Source organism: Schistocerca piceifrons, chromosome 1, assembly GCF_021461385.2.
Source record: "Schistocerca piceifrons isolate TAMUIC-IGC-003096 chromosome 1, iqSchPice1.1, whole genome shotgun sequence".
Classification (NCBI taxonomy): domain Eukaryota; kingdom Metazoa; phylum Arthropoda; class Insecta; order Orthoptera; family Acrididae; genus Schistocerca; species Schistocerca piceifrons.
The window spans coordinates 289,010,754-289,031,193 of NC_060138.1; the positions used below are offsets into that span (position 1 = coordinate 289,010,754).

The window sequence follows — 20,440 nt, forward strand, 5'->3', positions numbered from 1 at the left end:
CGTGGCAGTCCCGCTACGCCAGACTCCTGCCACTGCGACCGTGACAACCTCTCCCGTGTGTCACAACGGTTGTTTTTCTTGCAGACGTTTCTACCAAGTGCTACCCTGACGTCGGCGAGGACTACTTTGGCTATACTGGGGCCTTCCGCTGCCTGGCAGCCGGCGCTGGAGACGTCGCCTTTGTGAAGCATTCCACAGTCTTCAACAACACCGGTAAGATTCTCGCAGCGCTAGCGCTATTGCACTCCTTTTACAACGGACAAATGTCGGTTTGCTTCTCGATATATACTAAAAAATTGTAAGTGGTATTTTACGTGGCCTTTCGATATAACTAATTCAAATTACTTTAGTGCTATAATCAGTCATCCGATTGTTGTTATCGACTGCGTCAGAGAATGAATGAGACGAAGCCACGTAGGCACAGAACTAACGCAGTCCGAGACATTTTCAGACGTGTTCGCAAAATGCTCTGTCATTTGTTCCCATACCCAAAACGCGTTGATATCTGATATACACTACTGACCATTAATATTGCTACACCAAGATGAAATGCAGATGATAAACGGATGTTCATTGGACAAATATATTATACTAGAACTGACATGTGATTACATTTTCACGCAATTTGGGTGCATAGATCCTGAGAAATCAGTACCCAGAGCAACCACCTCTAGACGTAATAACGGCCATGATACGCCTGGGCATTGAGTCAAACACAGCTTGGATGGCGTATACAGATTCAGCTGCCCATACAACTTCAAAAGGATACCACAGTTCATCAAGAGTAGTGACTGGCGTATTGTGACGAACCAGTTGCTCGGCCACCATTGACCAGACGTTTTCAATTGATGACAGATCTGGAGAATGTACTGGCCAGGGCAGCAGTCGAACATTTTCTGTATCAAGAAAGGCCCATACTTGATCTGCAACATTCGGTCGTGCATTATCTTGCTGAAATGTAGGGTTTCGCAGGGATCGAATGGAGGGTAGAGCCACGGGTAGTAACACATCTGAAATGTAGCGTCCACAGTTCAAAGTGACGTCAATGCGAACAAGAGGTGACCGAGACGTGTAACCAATGGCACCCCATACCATCACGCCAGGTGATACGCCAGTATGGCGATGACGAATACACGTTTCCAATGTGCGTTCACCGCGATGTCGCCAAACACGGATGCGACCATCATGATGCTGTACACAGGACCTGGATTCATCCGAAAAAATGACGTTTTGCCATTCGAGCACCCAGGTTTGTCGTTGAGTACACCATCGCAGGCGCTCCTGTCTGTGATGCAGCGTCAAGGGTAACCGCAGGCATGGTCTCCGAGCTGATAGTCCATGCTGCTGCAAACGTCGTCGAACTGTTCGTGCAGATGGTTGTTGTCTTGCAAACGTCCCCATCTGCTGACTCAGGGATCGAGACGTGGCTGCACGATCCGTTACAGCCATGCTGATAAGATGCCTGTCATCTCGACTGCTAGTGATACGAGGCCGTTGAGATCCAGCACGGCGTTCCGTATTACCCTCCTGAACCCACCGATTCCATATTCTGCTAACAGTCATTGGATCTCGGCCAACGCATGCAGCAATGTCGCGATACGACAAACCGCAATCGTGATAGGCTACAATTCGACCTTTATCAAAGTCTTAAACGTGATGGTACGCATTTCTCCTCCTTACACGAGGCATCACAACAACGTTTCACCAGGCAACGCCGGTCAACTGCTGTTTGTGTATGAGAAATCGGTTGGAAACTTTCCTCATGTCAGCACGTTGTAGGTGTCGCCACCGGCGGCAACCTTGTGTGAATGCTCTGAAAAACTAATCATTTGCATATCACAGCATCTTCTTCCTGTCGGTTAAATTTCGCGTCTGTAGTACGTCGTCTTCGTGGTGTAGCAATTTTAATGTCCAGTAGTGTATTTTTCAATTCTTTCGCATTAAAAGGCCAGCATGAGTGTCCTCTTGCACTTGCCAGGTCGTTAAACACTTTCTTGCCACGTCTTTCTTGCCCAACCTCCCTCCTCTCATGTGACTGCCTGCACGGCGTATCCTATTCTCCTGCCATCAAGTAGCATTGCAGCTGAGTTTCTGCAGAATTATTTGTTATTCTTCTTATCCTGTTATCTCTGTTAATACATATCGTTAAACTGGATATCGAACTAGATTATTTTGCTCCACGCTGTCGACGAATATGTAAAATTCCATTACACAAACATTTCGTTTGCACTGAGAAACAAGGCGACGTTTCTCGCCGACTCAGAGCACACATTTATCTTGTTTGGTTGAACGTTAACTACGCTCTGCAAAAGCTAATTTTCAATTATTTGACGAACCACCAGAGAAAATGTATCTGGTGACTCTTCAAATGGTTCAAATGGCTCTGAGCTCTATGGTACTTAACATCTGAGGTCATCAGTCCCCTAGAACTTAGAACTACTTAAACCTAACTAACATAAGGACATCACACACATTCATGCCCGAGGCAGGATTCGAACCTGCGACCGTAGCAGTCACGCGGTTCCGGACTGAAGGTGACTCTTCGACAAACGCTCTGCAAAATGAGTACTGCCGTATTCACCGGACTCGATTCCAGGTGACAGCGTACATTCCTTTCATGAGTAGGCCTGGAAAGTGGTCATCCGATTTGTGAAAGCAACTGAAGAACCACTCGAGTAAATAGGCTTTGATAATGCCAAACAAGCTATGAAGGACCGCTGAGTCTAAAGACTTGCATCATTTGACAACATTATTCGTGAGTTTTTTTCTACAGTGGGGTGGAATGCGCTATGTCAACAGCATATAGTACGTGTATGGTAGAATTTTTTCTTTGTTATTCAGAAAAAGTACGTATGTAAGAGGTTTTTATCCATAATCTGGATATCCCTCACTTACGTGAAACAATGCTTGATATTTCAAATTGAAACTATATTTCTCTTAATACTTTTCTCTTTTTTCCTTTGCCGTATAGTTCAAATCCTGTTACCAATAGTACAGTTCGATCTGTGGCTTGGGCATGCAAAGTGGATAATCTCGTTATCGCTGATGCGCCATGCCACAAAAAGCATTGACTGACTGGTTGCAACTGATACGTCATCCTTAATGACCTGTACGCCGACAGAACTTTGCTTCCTTCTGTAGCGTTCTAAAGTTATGTGCCAGTAGTGACTGTAATGAGAGGATACGAGAACGATGTCAGTTTCTAAACTACATATTATTCGTCTGTTGTCATTAATCAAACCTACAAGGAGAGTCCTCAAGTGTTGTGGCTGGGACTGGCTGGAGGCTGGCGGTCGACACACGTGCTGCCTGGAGCTCGGATGGGCCACCGTGTTTATCGCCGGTGCGCAGAACGCTCCGCTCGTTGGTCTAACCGTACCCTAGTAAATATTTTCGCCACCGCTACACTCTGCTTTTATCTCCCCTGTCATAAAAAGTTGACGTAATTGCTCTATCTTTAGGTCCACCCGGCAGAAACTAAAGACAATGTCGAAGATTCCCTCGGGTTACCGTCTCTGCTGAGCAGTGCGCTAGTGTAAATTTCGGGAATAAATATGAAGTGCCTTCGCAGGCAGCACTTTCTGTTGTTGTAGAACACTGTGAATCCGCAGTGGGCTGTAATCTCCATCCGGTGGTTACCCAGAATTTTTTATGCCGTCTGAATGACAGCCTTGGAACTACTCGAACGAAAAGTAGCAGTTTCAAGGTTTGGCAAGAGTACAATGGCGGGAGAGACATGTGCTGGGCCCATGTCCGAATGAGACCACATTGTAAAGGATGACACAACGGCCTGTTGACACACACGGTCCTCTGGACCTGATCGAGGCTTTCTTTAAATGTGTTCTTATCTCTCGATTCAAAGGGCCATAAGAACGTTATGAGCAGTTCATTAATATTACACAGACTTCTACTTCGTCCCAACTTCTGCTAGCATTTATTTGTAGTTTATTTTAGGAGGACTCACCAGAAGTTAGAAGAAAGTCTTGCGCACATGCAACTATCAAGTTTCACTGCCTGCGTGAGCCATCTGCAGAAGTCGAGATCTCACTGATTACAGGTTGAAGCAAACATTTGTTGACGTGTCTTCATTATGCAACCGAACACTTGTCATGGTAACTGAGATTGACTTCTTTAAGTTAGTGGTACCTTAGTGAAATCAAGAACTATGGACCTTATGTTGCAGCAAGAAAGAGTAATCGATACCTATAGACAAAGGCAATCTTGTAAAGGTTTTTGTGATATGTGGTGTCGTCAGTTAGGAGAGTGGTTCCATATTTTTTCTATACTCACCACACTTAGGTTAGCCGGTCGAAGTGGCCGTGCGGTTAAAGGCGCTGCAGTCTGGAACCGCAAGACCGCTACGGTCGCAGGTTCGAAGCCTGCCTCGGGTATGGATGTTTGTGATGTCCTTAGGTTAGTTAGGTTTAACTAGTTCTAAGTTCTAGGGGACTAATGACCTCAGCAGTTGAGTCCCATAGTGCTCAGAGCCATTTGAACCATTTGAACACTTAGGTTTGGAATAGGAAAATAATACCTCTTTCACCGTTGACTGCGGTCTTAACTGTAGCCCCAAATAAAAATATAATGCAAAAGTAACACTATCTGATCAAAAGTATCCGGAAAATTATTTACTAGTTCGTGGCCCCCTCCATCGGTAATGTTGGAATTCAGTGTGATGTTGGCCCACCCTTAGCCTTGTTGACAGCTTCCACTCCCGCAGGCATACATTTAATTAAATGCTGGAAGGTTTCTTGGGGAATGGCAGCCCATTCTTCACGGAGAGCAGCACTGAGGAGAGGTACCGATGTCGATCGGTGAGGCCTGGCACGAAGTCGGCGTTTCAAAACATCCCAAAGGTGTTCTATAGGTTTCAGGTCAGGACTCTGTACAGGCCAGTCCATTACAGGGATGTTATTGTCGTGGCCGGCCGAAGTGGCCGTGCGGTTAAAGGCGCTGCAGTCTGGAACCGCAAGACCGCTACGGTCGCAGGTTCGAAGCCTGCCTCGGGTATGGATGTTTGTGATGTCCTTAGGTTAGTTAGGTTCAACTAGTTCTAAGTTCTAGGGGACTAATGACCTCAGCAGTTGAGTCCCATAGTGCTCAGAGCCATTTGAACCATTTGAGCCATGTTATTGTCGTGTAACCACTCCGCCACAGGCCGTGCATTATGAACAGGTGCTCGGTCGTGTTGAAAGATGCAATAGCCATCCCCGAATTGTTCTTCAGCAGTGTGAAGCAAGAAGTTGCTTAAAACATCATTGTAGGTCTCTACTGTGATAGTGCCATGCAAAACAACAAGGGGTGCTAGCCACCTCCATGAAAAACACGACCACGCCCTAACACTACCGCCTTCGAATGTTACTGTTGGCACTACACACGCTGGCAGATGACGTTCACCGGGCATTTGCCATACCCACATCCTGCCATCGGGTCGCCATATTGTGTACCGTAATTCGTCACTCCACACAACGTTTTTCCACTGTTCAGTCAAATGGTTCAAATGGCTCTGAGCACTATGGGACTTACCATCTATGGTCATCAGTCCCCTAGAACTTAGAACTAATTAAACCTAACTAACCTAAGGACAGCACACAACACCCAGCCATCATGAGGCAGAGAAAATCCCTGACCCCGCCGGGAATCGAACCCGGGAACCCGGGCGTGGGAAGCCAGAACGCTACCGCACGACCACGAGATGCGGGCACTGTTCAGTCGTCCAATGATTACGCTCCTTACAACAAGCTAGGCGTCGTTTGGAATTTACCGACGTGATGTGTGGCTTATGAGTAGCTGCTCGGCCATGAAAATCCAACTTTTCTCACCTCCCACCTAACTGTCATAGTACTTGCAGTGGATCCTGATGCAGGTTGGAATTCCTCTGTGATAGATGTCTGCCTATTACACATTACGACCCTCTTCAACTGTCGGCAGCCTCTGTTAGTCAGCACACGAGGTCTGACTGTACGCTTTTGTGCTGTCTCTTCACGTTTCCACTTCACTGTCACATCGGAAACAGTAAACCTAAAGGTGTTTAGAAGAGTGGAAATCTCGCCTATAGACGTATGACTCAAGTGACACCCAATCACGTGGCGACGTTCGAAGTCCGTGAGTTCCGCGGAGCGCCCCAACTGCTCTCTCGCGATGTCTAATGCCTAATATGAAAAACGTATGTTTTTGGGGCTGTCCGGATACTTCTGATCACGTAGTGTACTTTAAAAGATCTAGTAACTCCTACGTAAATAAGACGGAAAGTGAAATTTTTGTCTTGTATATACAACGCTACCAGTTCGGTGAAATCGGGAGGAGATGAATAAGGTGTATTGAATAATTTAACATGCAAAAGCTGTTGTAATGTGTTTAATAAATTTTTCAGGTTGAACCCAAAATGATTACCATTTTCGCTCTGGTAACTGATGAGTCGTAGGAATTAGAAAACTAAAATCACGGAAGAAAGGTTTGGAACTGCCTGTAGTTATAGATGCTTTCATCACACGCTGGTTCTCGTTATGCTGTTTTTATAGTAGAAAAATGTGGAATACTTAAAACTTAAACCACATTACTTATATATGATTTACTCAGTCGGGTCTATATTCTTCTGTACAAGAACATAGGTCTCAAAACTTGTCATTTATATACGAGGGTTATTCCAAAAGTAAGGTCCGATCGGTCGCGAAATGGAAACGACTATGAAAATCCGATAAAGCTTTGCACAGATGTGTTGGGTAGTGTCTCTAGTATAACCCCAGTTAGCATCACGTCGCTCTTCTCATTTCTGAGCTCGCAGTGAGTGCGTAAAGATGTCTAGAAAATAGTGTCTGCCGCCAAGTACGAGGGCCTGGTGAGAAATTTCGCCTGAAGCTATGCAGCCAACATTATATAACTGTCGTGCTGTTTCGCCTTCACGACAATTCTCAGCCGCATTCTGCAGGGGCAATGAAGATGCTCCTGCATCGTTTTCAAAAGAAATGTGAGATTACCCACAATACAGTCCGCAATTGTCTCCCCCTGAGTTTCATCTCTGGTCACATGAACCGCTGTCTTTGAAGACAACATTTTGACACAGACAACGAGGTGTAGGCCAGCGTGGAGAATTGGCGGAAAGCACTGGCGGCTGCCTTCTATGATGAGGCTATTGAAAAGTTGGTACAACGCTATGACAAAAGTCTAAGTCAGAACGGCGACTACGTAGAGAAGTAGCTGAAAGGTGTAGCTAATTGTTACAAGTAAAACATTTCTGATGTTCACTGTGGTTTCAATTTGGCAATCAATCGGACCTTACTTTTGGAATAACCCTCGTAAAACGTTATATCGCCATTAACTTCTTGTGAAATATCACGTACCGCGATCGGCAAACATGAGGCGTTCTTCTGATGCGCTCAGCTCTAGTGGTTGTTGATTATGTGATACCGTGACCCACTAACTTTCTTATGCATAGCGCTGGAGGCATGTGCTATTGACCTGTACGTAAGCAAGCATCTGCCACTCATAGTGGCGCCTGCGTGAAGCACTGCGTGGGAGACCGCACTCTCTCTTGTGTGTGATTAACTGCGTTGAGTCGGTGCGAAAAACATTGTGGTGGAGCAAGCTTAGTGGAGAGAACTTTCTGTGCATACCTGTATACACCCACCAGACGAACATAAGAACACTACTGTGAATTCAGGACAACGACGGTTCGGTGATTTTGTCCGCAACTACATTGCTTTTAAATGCTCCAGATTTCTTAAGAAGTTTTGCAGTTCGTATCTGACATCAACTCTTACTATAGCGGCTGTTTATAATCAGCTTAAAGCGCGCTTTCCTTTGAATTCATAAATATCTTGCCAACAGCCATATTGTAAAAGTGTTTGCCGACCAGGAAAATAAATAAAAAGTTAGATTCAGAATTCAGAAGTGAATTTTATGTCTTTGAACAGCCGGCCGGGGTGGCCGAGCGGTTATAGGCGCTACAGTCTGGAACCGCGCGACCACTACACATCCTGCCTCGGGCATGGATGTGTGTGATGTCCTTAGGTTAGTTAGGTTTAAGTAGTTCTACGTTCTGGGGGACTAATGACCTGAGCAGTTAAGCCCCTTAGTGGGACCATTTGAACCATTTTTTGTCTTTGAACAAATCGTAATATATCCTCTTACTTCATTACTTCAGTTTAGACCGAATTCAATGTTGTCAACAACTATTTTAAGACGTATTTCACACAACTACACAGACGAAAAGAGTGTTACACCGCGAAGTACCAGTCCAGCATTTATTAAATTTTATGCGGATGCTCATCACATATAAGTTATTAAATGATCAAATTTTCAGGACATTCGGAACAGGTATCTATCGTCAACTTCAGAATTAGGTGTGACCGATGGGTGCGAATAAACTCTTGTACTTTTTGTAGCGTGAAAGGAAAGAGCCCTGAATGTCATCATGAGGAATTTCTTGCCATGTCTCAAGCACGTGGCGTGTCGATTCATGAGGATTGCTAGCTAGCAGCAGCGTGATAGTATACATTCAGTGATCCGTATACTTCTCAAGGCTTTTGTGTTATGGTGTGTTGCACTGCTTTGCTGGAATTGCCATTTGTGTATTGTGTATTTTGTGGGGACCTATAAACGACGGAGAGGCTTTGTCCCCGCCATAGCCCTCAGTGGTTTACAGACGAGGTGTTTGCGAGGTAGAGTAATTATGGTGTACGCGTATGTGGAGACAGTGTTTGCTCAGCAACCGCCGACATAGTAGAACTGTGGCATAATAAGGGGAACCAGCCCGCATTCGTCGAGGCAGATGGAAAACCACCTTAAAAGCCATTCACAGGCTGGCCGGCACACCGGACCTCGACACTAATCCGCTGGGCGGATTCGTGCCGGGGACCGGCAACCCTTCCCGCTCGGGAAACACAGCGTTAGGCCGCACGGCTAACCGGGCGGGCAATATACCATTTGGTAACCCGGACATGAAGTATATGAGAACAGGATTTACCATTCTTGCCACATACTGCCGAGCATTCAGCCTGCAACAGTTACGGAATCAGTCACGTTGTCATATCAAACAGATTGTCAAATTGCGGTATCAAGGTCTCAAGAATCGCTCCTTCGTGCGACCTTTCACCAGGTCGTCGAGATACGATGGCGTCGATCCGACCGCCACAGAGGTGAGACTCATCGCTAAAGACCACAGAATGATAACTTACAGTAACGTTACGCTCACACAACAGCCATCATGTTCACACACCATTCATCATGTAGAGGAATGCCCATTTTTCGCACTGAAAATAACCTCGCATAAGAATGAAATTTTAATCAATTTATGCCACAAGCATAGAAGAACAATATCCATTTGATAGCGTTCGATCAAGGTATTCCAGTATGACGCTCAGAATAAGGTGGCGGCTGATTTTCTCCCACAATCTGATCAACAAATGTCGCACTCAGCACTAATCGTCCTTCTTTCCTTGCAATAACGCAAGTACACTACGGACCATTAAAATTGCTACAACACGAGGATGACGTGCTACAGACGCGAAATTTAACCGACAGGAAGAAGATGCTGTGATATGCAAATGATTAGCTTTTCAGAGCATTCACACAAGGTTGCCGCCGGTGGTAACACCTACATCGTGTTGACATGAGGAAAGTTTCCAACCGATTTCTCATACACAAACAGCAGTTGACCGACATTGCCTGGTGAAACGTTGTTGTGATGCCTCGTGTAAGGAGGAGAAATGCGTACCATCACGTTTCCGACTTTGATAAAGGTCGGATTGTAGCCTATCGCGATTGCGGTTTATCGTATCGCGACATTGCTGCTCGCGTTGGTCGAGATCCAATGACTGTTAGCAGAATATAGAATCGGTGGGCTCAGGAGGGTAATACGGAACGCCGTGCTGGATCCCAACGGCCTCGTATCACTAGCAGTCGAGATGACAGGCATCTTATCCGCGTGGCTGTAACGGATCGTGCAGCCACGTCTCGATCCCTGAGTGAACAGATGGGGACGTTTGCAAGACAACAAGCATCTGCACGAACAGTTCGATGACGTTTGCAGCAGCATGGACTATCAGCTCAGAGACCATGGCTACGATTACCCTTGACTTTGCATCACAGACAGGAGCGCCTGCGATGGTGTACTTAACGAAGAACCTGGGTGCACTTTTTCGGATGAATCCAGGTTCTGTTTGCAGCATCTTAATGGTTGCATCCGTGTTAGGCGACTTCGCGGTGAACGCACATTGGAAGCGTGTATTCGTCATCGCCATACTGGCGTATCATCCGGCGTGATGGTATGGGGTGCCATTGGTTACACGTCTCGGTCACCTCTTGTTCGCATTGACGGCACTTTGAACAGTGGACGTTACATTTCAGATGTGTTGACCCGTGGCTGTACCCTTCATTCGATCCCTGCGAAACTCTACCTTTCAGCAGGATAATGCACTACCGGATGTTGCAGGTCCTGTACGGCCAGCACATTCTCCAGATCTCTCACCAATTGAAAACGTCTGGTCAATGGTGGTCGAGCAACTGGCTCGTTACAATACGCCAGTCACTACTCTTGATGAACCGTGGTATCGCGTTGAAGCTGCATGGGCAGCTGTACCTGTACACGCCATGCAAGCTCTGTTTGACTCAATGCCCAGGCGTATCAAGGCCGTTATTACGCCCAGAGGTGATTGGCCTGGGTACTGATTTCTCAGGATCTATGCACCAAAATTGCGTGAAAATGTAATCACATGTCAGTTCTAGTATAATATATTTGTCCAATGAATACTCGTGTATCATCTGCATTTCTTCTTGGAGTAGCAGGTTTAATGGCCAGTAGTGTATATGTCTGGAGCTAGTTATATGTAGCAAATAACCACTTGCTTGCACCAGTAGTAAGACTCCGCATGACGACGTGCCACGTTTTGCAGACGGACACAACTCGGAGGCGTGGGCCCGCGACCTCAAGTCCGGCGACTACGAGCTGCTGTGCCCCGACGGCGGCAGGAAGCCTCTGGACCAGTTCGAGTCCTGCAACCTGGCTGCGGTCCCGGGACACCTGGTGAGTGCGACGCTCTGCTGCTTCACCCCTGCAGTGCTCATTACGCCACGAATACAGGGGTTATCAGTCAGTGCTCTCATATGTCGTTTATTGACGAACTGTTTTCGACGGAGTCAGTGACAACTCGAGTAGGAGACCTTCGGAGATGCACTCTCCTATTACGTACTGACACAGCCAACGGTTAAGAACCTATATGGCCTACTGAGAAGACATAACCGTCGAAACTGGTTTAGTCAAGAATATATGTGAGAACTGGTCGATAACCTCTGTTGTGACATTTTATTGTGCTCACTCGTGCTCTGTACCAAGAACATGGAAAATATGAAGAAATTATTATGTTACTCTTCGACAGTACATTCTGTCATTATAAGTCAAATATAAGCGGACAAACTATAAATAACTTCGCTGCAAACGTCGCCTAGCGACGTGAAAGACAAATGTGGTCCATTATTGTCTAATTACTTCCTCTGTAATTTTCAATGTGATAGGGTCCGCAGCTGCGATATATTTTTTTAAAGACTTCTTGATGCCTTCAGTTGCCATTCTCTTTATTTCGTGTACGTTTGAACAATTTCAGCGTTAGGTCATTTTCAAGTGTCTAAAAACGGAAGTATCATACACTGCATACATTAGTGACACTTGTGATTTTCATGTACGAACAAGTCATATCTGTAGATATACTAGGCGCATTATGACTTACTTAATGGATGATTTTTTAGTTGTAAATTATGTCATGTACGTCGTTGCTCCTATGACATCATGTTAAGCTCATAAAATAAACCCGAGACGTTGATGCTACTTTAGGAGCACGTTACTTTCGAGCATTTGTTGCAAAGCTCTTATATATAAGGCCCATGTTTTAACGTGCTAAACACTAGGGAGATTATTATTATTTTACGGAAATTTGCTGCGTAACCTGCATAATCTTTTGTTCTCATTTATATTTAATGATCGTTCATCATTGGTGTAAATATGATTGTTTGTAATTTCTTTAAAATAACTTTTAAATATTTGTTCTGTTATTCTAAAAGAATTATTAAGAATAGCTCCAGTTTCAAATGAATTTTCAATCACGACCTTTTCAAGCCCTGGATGAGGTCATTTTTAACTGGTGACAAACATTCGTATAGAGACCTTCCTTAAGAGCGTCTCTGCACGGAATTAGGTTTATTACAATTTGAACGTAGCTTCACTTAAGTCTGAAACCGGTCTTTTGTGATTAAATAAAAATGACAGGTCCTGATTTCATTTTCGTTACGATTTTTTATGTTATTTCCTCCCAATACATTACCTAAATGACCATGAAATAAGAGCTCATACATATTGTTACCTAGTCGTTTTTCCCACGCGTTCTTCACGATACGAACTTGAAAGTTGAGAAATGATTGCAGTATCCGGTATTTGTTACGTCCCATTGTTTACGTCCCACCCCATCAGATACCTGGATGAATCCAGATGTTGATGTAGGACCTCGACGTGATGCGTCACGCCCAGCTGTCGGCTGTGAGGCACGCAGTTTTCCAGACGCTCTCCTGTTCTCTCCCGCAGGTAGTGACCAGTAAGACGAAGAACGAACACCAGCTGGAGGCCATCCGGCAGGCGCTGCTGGCCGCCGCCAACCTCTACTCCAGCAAGCCGGAACTCTTCCGCCTCTTCGGCCCGTACGAAGGCAAGCACGACCTGCTCTTCAAGGTAAGTGCGCTCATGCGATCTCCGTTGCAATAATACGCTATTTTAAATCACACGATCAATAAATAACAACTTTCGTAAATTGTTAAGATAGGATAATATTCGCTGGCTCGGCGACTTACGAGTTCTTCATCTCAGAGCAGCGGCTGCACCCTATGTCCTCAATTGTTCGTTGGATATATTCCAGTCTCTCTGTACCCCAACAGTTTTTACCATTCAAAGCTCCATGCTACTGCATGGAAGCTATTCCTTGACGTCTTACCACATGTTCAAACATACTGTTCCTCCTCCTTGTCAGTGTTTTCCACACGTTCCTCTACTCGCAGATTCTGTGGAGAACCACCTCTTTTCTTATGAGCTCTCCTAATGTTCAACATCCTTCTTTACCACCACATCTCAAACTCTTCGATTCTCGTATTTAACGTGTTCATTTTTATACAGTTCAGTACTCCATATTGCATTCTGAGAAATTTCTTCCTTAAACTGAAGGCTGCGTTTCATACTGGCCCACTTCTTTTGACCAGAAATGAATATTACTCATGCAAAAAGCGTTACGACAAGGAAAAATATTGACTAACATTAGTTAGTCCGCCGCTCGTGGTCTCGCGGTAGCGTTCTCGCTTCCCGAACAGGGGGTACCGGGTTCGATTCCCGTCGGGGTCAGGGATTTTCACCTGCCCCGAGATGACTGGATGTTGTTCTGTCGTCTTGATCATCATCATCCATCCCCATTACGGTCGGAGGAAGGCAACGGCAAACCACCTCCATTAGGACCTAGCCTAGTACGGCGGAGAGGGTCTCCCGCATCGTTCCCCTACGCTCTGTCAAGAAGCGTAGGACTTCATTTCCATTTCCAACATTAGTTAATAGGATTTTAAATAACATCTAAATAATGAGTACCAATTAAACTGAGCAACGGCTTATACACTCCTGGAAATTGAAATAAGAACACCGTGAATTCATTGTCCCAGGAAGGGGAAACTTTATTGACACATTCCTGGGGTCAGATACATCACATGATCACACTGACAGAACCACAGGCACATAGACACAGGCAACAGAGCATGCACAATGTCGGCACTAGTACAGTGTATATCCACCTTTCGCAGCAATGCACGCTGCTATTCTCCCATGGAGACGATCGTAGAGATGCTGGATGTAGTCCTGTGGAACGGCTTGCCATGCCATTTCCACCTGGCGCCTCAGTTGGACCAGCGTTCGTGCTGGACGTGCAGACCGCGTGAGACGACGCTTCATCCAGTCCCAAACATGCTCAATGGGGGACAGATCCGGAGATCTTGCTGGCAAGGGTAGTTGACTTACACCTTCTAGAGCACGTTGGGTGGCACGGGATACATGCGGACGTGCATTGTCCTGTTGGAACAGCAAGTTCCCTTGCCGGTCTAGGAATGGTAGAACGATGGGTTCGATGACGGTTTGGATGTACCGTGCACTATTCAGTGTCCCCTCGACGATCACCAGTGGTGTACGGCCAGTGTAGGAGATCGCTCCCCACACCATGATGCCGGATGTTGGCCCTGTGTGCCTCGGTCGTATGCAGTCCTGATTGTGGCGCTCACCTGCACGGCGCCAAACACGCATACGACCATCATTCGCACCAAGGCAGAAGCGACGCTCATCGCTGAAGACGACACGTCTCCATTCGTCCCTCCATTCACGCCTGTCGCGTCACCACTGGAGGCGGGCTGCACGATGTTGGGGCGTGAGTGGAAGACGGCCTAACGGTGTGCGGGACCGTAGCCCAGCTTCATGGAGACGGTTGCGAATGGTCCTCGCCGATACCCCAGGAGCAACAGTGTCCCTAATTTGCTGGGAAGTGGCGGTGCGGTCCCCTACGGCACTGCGTAGGATCCAACGGTCTTGGCGTGCAAACGTGCGTCGCTGCGGTCCGGTCCCAGGCCGACGGGCACGTGCACCTTCCGCCGACCACTGGCGACAACATCGATGTACTGTGGAGACCTCACGCCCCACGTGTTGAGCAATTCGGCGGTACGTCCACCCGGCCTCCCGCATGCCCACTATACGCCCTCGCTCAAAGTCCGTCAACTGCACATACGGTTCACGTCCACGCTGTCGCGGCATGCTACCAGTGTTAAAGACTGCGATGGAGCTCCGTATGCCACGGCAAACTGGCTGACACTGACGGCGGCGGTGCACAAATGCTGCGCAGCTAGCGCCATTCGACGGCCAACACCGCGGTTCCTGGTGTGTCCGCTGTGCCGTGCGTGTGATCATTGCTTGTACAGCCCTCTCGCAGTGTCCGGAGCAAGTATGGTGGGTCTGACACACCGGTGTCAATGTGTTCTTTTTTCCATTTCCAGGAGTGTATACATGAAGGTTTTCCCATGGTTTCACTGAGAACTTACAGCTTCAACTGCACTCTCTACACTTTTGAGCAATATCTCCACACGCGAAGACTCTCACCAACACTCCCATTCACCCAAATGGGCTCATTGCAATGTTTCATAGTAGTATCCCAAATTAAGGTGATCATGCCCTGTCCTTGGTCAGTTTAAGGATGTTTATGTAGATCTGAATAAATTAGTTACACGAAAATGCTTAGGAAGTTTCACTCAGCTCTGTAAGCGAGAAGTTCTTTTCAGGTTAATAAACTTTACAATATTACAATAGCCACGTTGGTAGCCGTTGTCACTGAGCCTGTATGTTAGCGTCAGACTCACCGGTCGGCGTTTGAATGACGGTGTTGGATTTTCTAGTCGAGCGTGGTCATTTGTATTCACGTACACTCAAAGACTGTGATCATTGCTAAGTCTAAACATAGAGTCACGTAATAAGCGGGATAAGCCCCAATTCGAAATGGAAACTACGAGAAATCAGAAGAAATACCGAGTTATGTGTATACACGGTAAACAGCAGCGTTCAGAACTTAACCGATTCAAGTCCAAATGTAAGTTGCAGAACAGAATCGGAAGTAGCGAGATCTTAACACCGAATGAAGTGTTGCGCCCTCACGCAGCTGCGCCCACGTCATCTGCACCAGGACTGGCGTGGCCGCAGTACCAAATGAGCGTTTGATCGGCTAAGTGATGTAAGGATTCTGAAGACGAGGCTTTCCGGCATTATTCTAGATTCCTTCTCCAACTCTTACCAAGTACCTCATGTTGCTTAGGTATTTTACACTGTTGATGATGATTCTCTGTGAGGTGAATACGAAAACCCAGCGGCCATTTGGTACCCTTTGCCCCGTTTTCACTCTTCCCCTACCCGTAATAGAACAAGTGAAACAACCATGGGCTATCGGACCTTCCTCATCTGCCCATAAAACCAAGTACCCTCTGCACTTAACTGTGACTTGCAGATGTAAACAGGGATATCCGCTTGATCTCTTAAAAATCAGGGCAGGAAATTGCTCATTAACATCCCAAGATGCCGTATTCTATTCCCAGAACACTCATAACATTTATTGTTTAACATTTTTCATTAATTAATTTGTAGATAGTCACAGAATGTTTACGCCAGTGATAACATGAGAATATGTCCTCCGTTTCTAATGGAGATGATATCAATGGTGCACTGACAACCAAAATCAGTCAGAAACATGTACAGTATTCTGAGTAACTGAATACAACACGACTTACATTGGAAGGCGTTGGGGCCCATGAGTTTCTTTTCATCTTTATTGTTTTTTCAGACCCTTGTCCCTCACAGTTAAGAGTGGGCTGGAAGTGGATAACCTTCTCACACTTCAACCATACATTATACACACTGACAGCATAGATTTTCGTTAGAAAACACAAAATTCAGTGAAGATGAAATGTGAGAAGACTATGAAGTGCGTTGTCTCATGATATGTGGAAAGGTGAGAATTTTGTTGAGATCAAGATTGATGCAAATGGTGACCTCAAATGGAAGATTATATGTAGGGGTGATAATAATTATGAAATATATGGTAAAACATTGACATACATTATTTGATGGTGAGTGAGGACAATATTGTGAGAGCTCCTGGTGACTGTGGAATAGAAATTTTGATGTTGATATTAGGTGTATATTGATTTGTGTGTGTGTGGAGAAACGGTCGAATTGCGCGTTGTTTGTGTGGATTGTTGAGGAATTGCGATCGAGCAGGAATGAATACTGGAAGTTTCAATGGTTGAGATGAGTTAGAAAGATGTGGGTGACAGGCAGAGAGAGTCGTTAGGGATCAGAGGGAGGGTAATGTTCTCTGATGCCGCCTCCCTGAGTCTGGAAGAGCGGTATGTCAAGCTGGTTGGTTAAAGAACAGTGGATAGGCAGTCAAAGTGTACCTGGTTGTAGCAGTAGGTCTGTGAGAGAGGGGAGGAGGAAACTGTCCGCGTGTACACGAGTTGCTCTTTCCTTACTTGAAGACATTTCAGTTTGCACTAGCAAGTCTTTGTGCGATTGTTTTCACTGCAACACAGAGAACTACTTTCGCTGACGAAGTGCGTTCTACCTCTCTTCCCAGGACTCTGCAACCGGCCTGAAACCAGTGTACGAAGAATCTCAGGCGCTGCGCGACTACGAGCAGGTGCAGGCCACCACCCGGGCTTGCGAGTCTACAGCCGCCAAGAAGTCCTGAAGTCCTGAAGTCGACACGACGGGAAGCTTCAGCCCCTTCAGTCTGCGCGCGCCGGCGCTAGTCGTGTGCGCCTCTTTAGCATAGTGATTGCGCACAAGTCTGATTTCTGTATCTGTGATATCGAAACGCATCGCAAGCGCCAATACAATCGTGTCATCTCTTCTCATTATGCGAAATTCTCATTGCTTCATATCTCACTGACTTAGAATAAACACACCAAACTGGAAATAAATGTTTCGTGCTACCATGCTTGTATTAATAAACAAAAGATACCAGTATCTCGCTGTTGTTTTTTCTTATCCTCTTCTCACCATCTTATTTATAGAACTCCAGTGAAAGACAACAAATTTCATTTACGATTTGACGCTTCCGTAAATATCCTAACTACAGAATTTTTTTCTGGTCACTGGATGACTTACTTGTACACAAGAAAACTAATTTGATTGGCTTCTAACTAAAAATATTCAACAGTTTTTTCTACTTTAGAAAGATATCTTAATTTTTTTGTATTTGAACCAGTGCACTAATTTGTAATATTTCGCTATGCTGACTGCGCTATCAAAATGGTTTTGTTAACTTATATCGGACAAATTAAGCATGTATACATAAAAGAAACTATGGCTGTTACAATGTGTCAGGGCGATGTGTGAAGCTGTCACTTTCCAGACAGGTATGGCTAGCTGTCCACTGACTTCTATAGGAGACCATTGAGAGTAAACTTTCAGATGTGACTCACATAATTTAGGCAATTAAAGTAAATGTTGACAGAATCATACACCTATTTCAGAATTTTAAAATAAGGATAACGACTGTTTCCGAAAGAAATGTGTTACGTCTAATACAAGTCATGCCAAAAATGTGGCTGAACTCACTAGGAAATTAGGTTTCTGAAGGGTGAAAATACAGAACTCTTGTTTTCACTCACCTATACTTCAGACACATTTACAAAATGTATAAATAGGAAACTGATCATAATCGTTCTCCTAAATTACTTAATTACTTTTTGCAATGGTTTGAAAATAAACTTTGTGTTTGAAGAAACTTGCCACATAGAGATTTGGCTATGAATGCAACTTCATCAGAAAATAAAAATAGTGAACACATGTACAGGCCTGAGAAACACATCGTTAAGTGTATGGGAAACACGTTTTGGTTTGGTCTTACTGAGCCCATTTTTATATATTGTTACATTTTCTAAATTATGTTAGTGCAAAGCACACAAATTATAAATTACATAGATTTATTCGGCAAATTGGTGCAATCAATTTTGTGCTTGTGTAATAACTATAAACTAACATAACATTAGGTTTTTCAATAGCTTACAATAGAAAAATTGCTCTGCTCCGTCACATTTCTTTATTAACATTTTGAGTAAAAAAATTAGTTAACATTATCTCTAGACAGTGCTGTCTTCACATCATAAATTTCACTTTAAATTCAATAACTGTTTAGAACATCTCTCATTTACAACAGTTTTGGCAAAAGAAGTAGATTCAGAAGTCCTACTGTTACTTGAAACGAGTGCAACAAATCATCTGTCATCTATGACAGGTTATATTAACAAACCTCAGGAATCTTCAGAAATAATAACATAAAGGAAACAGATTGTGACCAACTCCCAGATCCAAGATGATATTAAGAAATTGCCTAAAAACTGCAATTACATACTGTATGAACCTGTCAGCACCAAAAGTAAGAGCACGGGTTAAAATCCACAAACCAAACTGTCCCATATGTCCCACTCTAAATTCACTCTATAATCCAAGCTGCAAAACCACCACAAACCTTAATGACATTATCCGTAAGGACTACAAGTTTCAAAATAATTTCCTTGTCAAAAGCATTTATGAGCTCATCCACAGTACAAAAAATATCACTATCACAACTTTTACTTGTATCTCTTGACATATTCAAGATACTTCTCAAAGTAAGAGTATTTATAATTAGAAACAATGTACTAGAACACAAAACAATTATTAGAGCAGAAATATATGAATATATAGAGATCCTGGAACTTATATTGTCACACAACTACTTATTGTTCAAGAACATGTTTTACCTTCAGGAAGATGGATCAGCAGTGGGAAGTAGTCTTGTAGGCTTTTTAGCTGCCATATCTACAGTATTAACAGTCTTGAAAACAATTTATTCAGATCTTAATCCCATCTGAAAGTTAAGCTGCTTTGCTATAAATGATATGTTGATGAGAGTCATTCTTTTTAATGGAACAGCAAAAGAGACAGAAATCCTAGCACAAGAACTTAATAAATTACACCAAACTATTCAGTTCACTGTAGGAATATCAGATGACACTATTTTGACTTAAAAATCACTATAAAAAATCAGAAGCATAATTTTCAAATTTTCAGAAAGCCAATAACTACCAACATTGCTATTCATAAATCATCTTGCCATTGACACCAATATAAAAAACACTTCTTCAGATCGATGGTTAGTCACATGCTGAAAATCCTGTTGGATACAAGTGAAATGCATAAAGAATCAAATATTATAAAATCATTTTCCTAGAGTAATGGATACAATGCTGCTATAATGGATAAACTAAGCCATACAACAAAATTACACAAACCAGTTGGTAAACAACAATCCAAAAACACGAAAACCAGATTTTTAAGCCTAGCTTTCCTAGAGGAGATCTCTTACCAAGTTGCCAACATATTTAAGACATGTGACATGAGAGTTAACTTCTTCACCTGTAACAAAATACGAAATAAAATCATCTGCAGTATCCGAACTATGCAACAACAACAGAAGTCAGACATATAAAAACTCATTTGTAGCAAACCTCCAAGCTTGTAAATTGGACAAACTGGCAGAAGCTTCACAATATTCAAAATCAATATGGATGTACTCAGCCTTAATAACATAAAAATATTCAGCTTTGTAACACATCTCACTCAACATGGTCGTTCTGCTAACATCATAGAACAGAACCTTCAGGTACTTGATCTTGCTAGCAAAGACATAAAATGTGACCTTTTCGAAGAAATTTGAATCTTAGTCAACACATATAGCACAAGACCACCTTCTCAGTGACCAGATGGAGTTCTGAAGCAAATCTTTTCCTACAGAATTTCTAAGACATACTAGCTCTAAACTGATCCAGTACTACTCCCAACCTATGA

General features: G+C 44.2%; 1 protein-coding gene across 1 annotated transcript in view; it reads left to right on the forward strand.

Annotated features, from left to right (window-relative positions):
* The window catches only part of LOC124782256 (transferrin), a 59,120-nt gene extending 41,548 nt beyond the window's left edge, over positions 1–17,572 (forward strand). The window contains exons 12-15 of the mRNA XM_047253924.1: positions 85–213; positions 10,893–11,023; positions 12,572–12,715; positions 17,181–17,572. Of these exons, the coding sequence (XP_047109880.1) occupies positions 85–213; positions 10,893–11,023; positions 12,572–12,715; positions 17,181–17,294 (518 nt within the window). The 3' untranslated portion in view covers positions 17,295–17,572. The remainder of the gene's footprint in view (positions 1–84; positions 214–10,892; positions 11,024–12,571; positions 12,716–17,180) is intronic.
* The last annotated feature ends 2,868 nt before the right edge of the window (positions 17,573–20,440 follow it).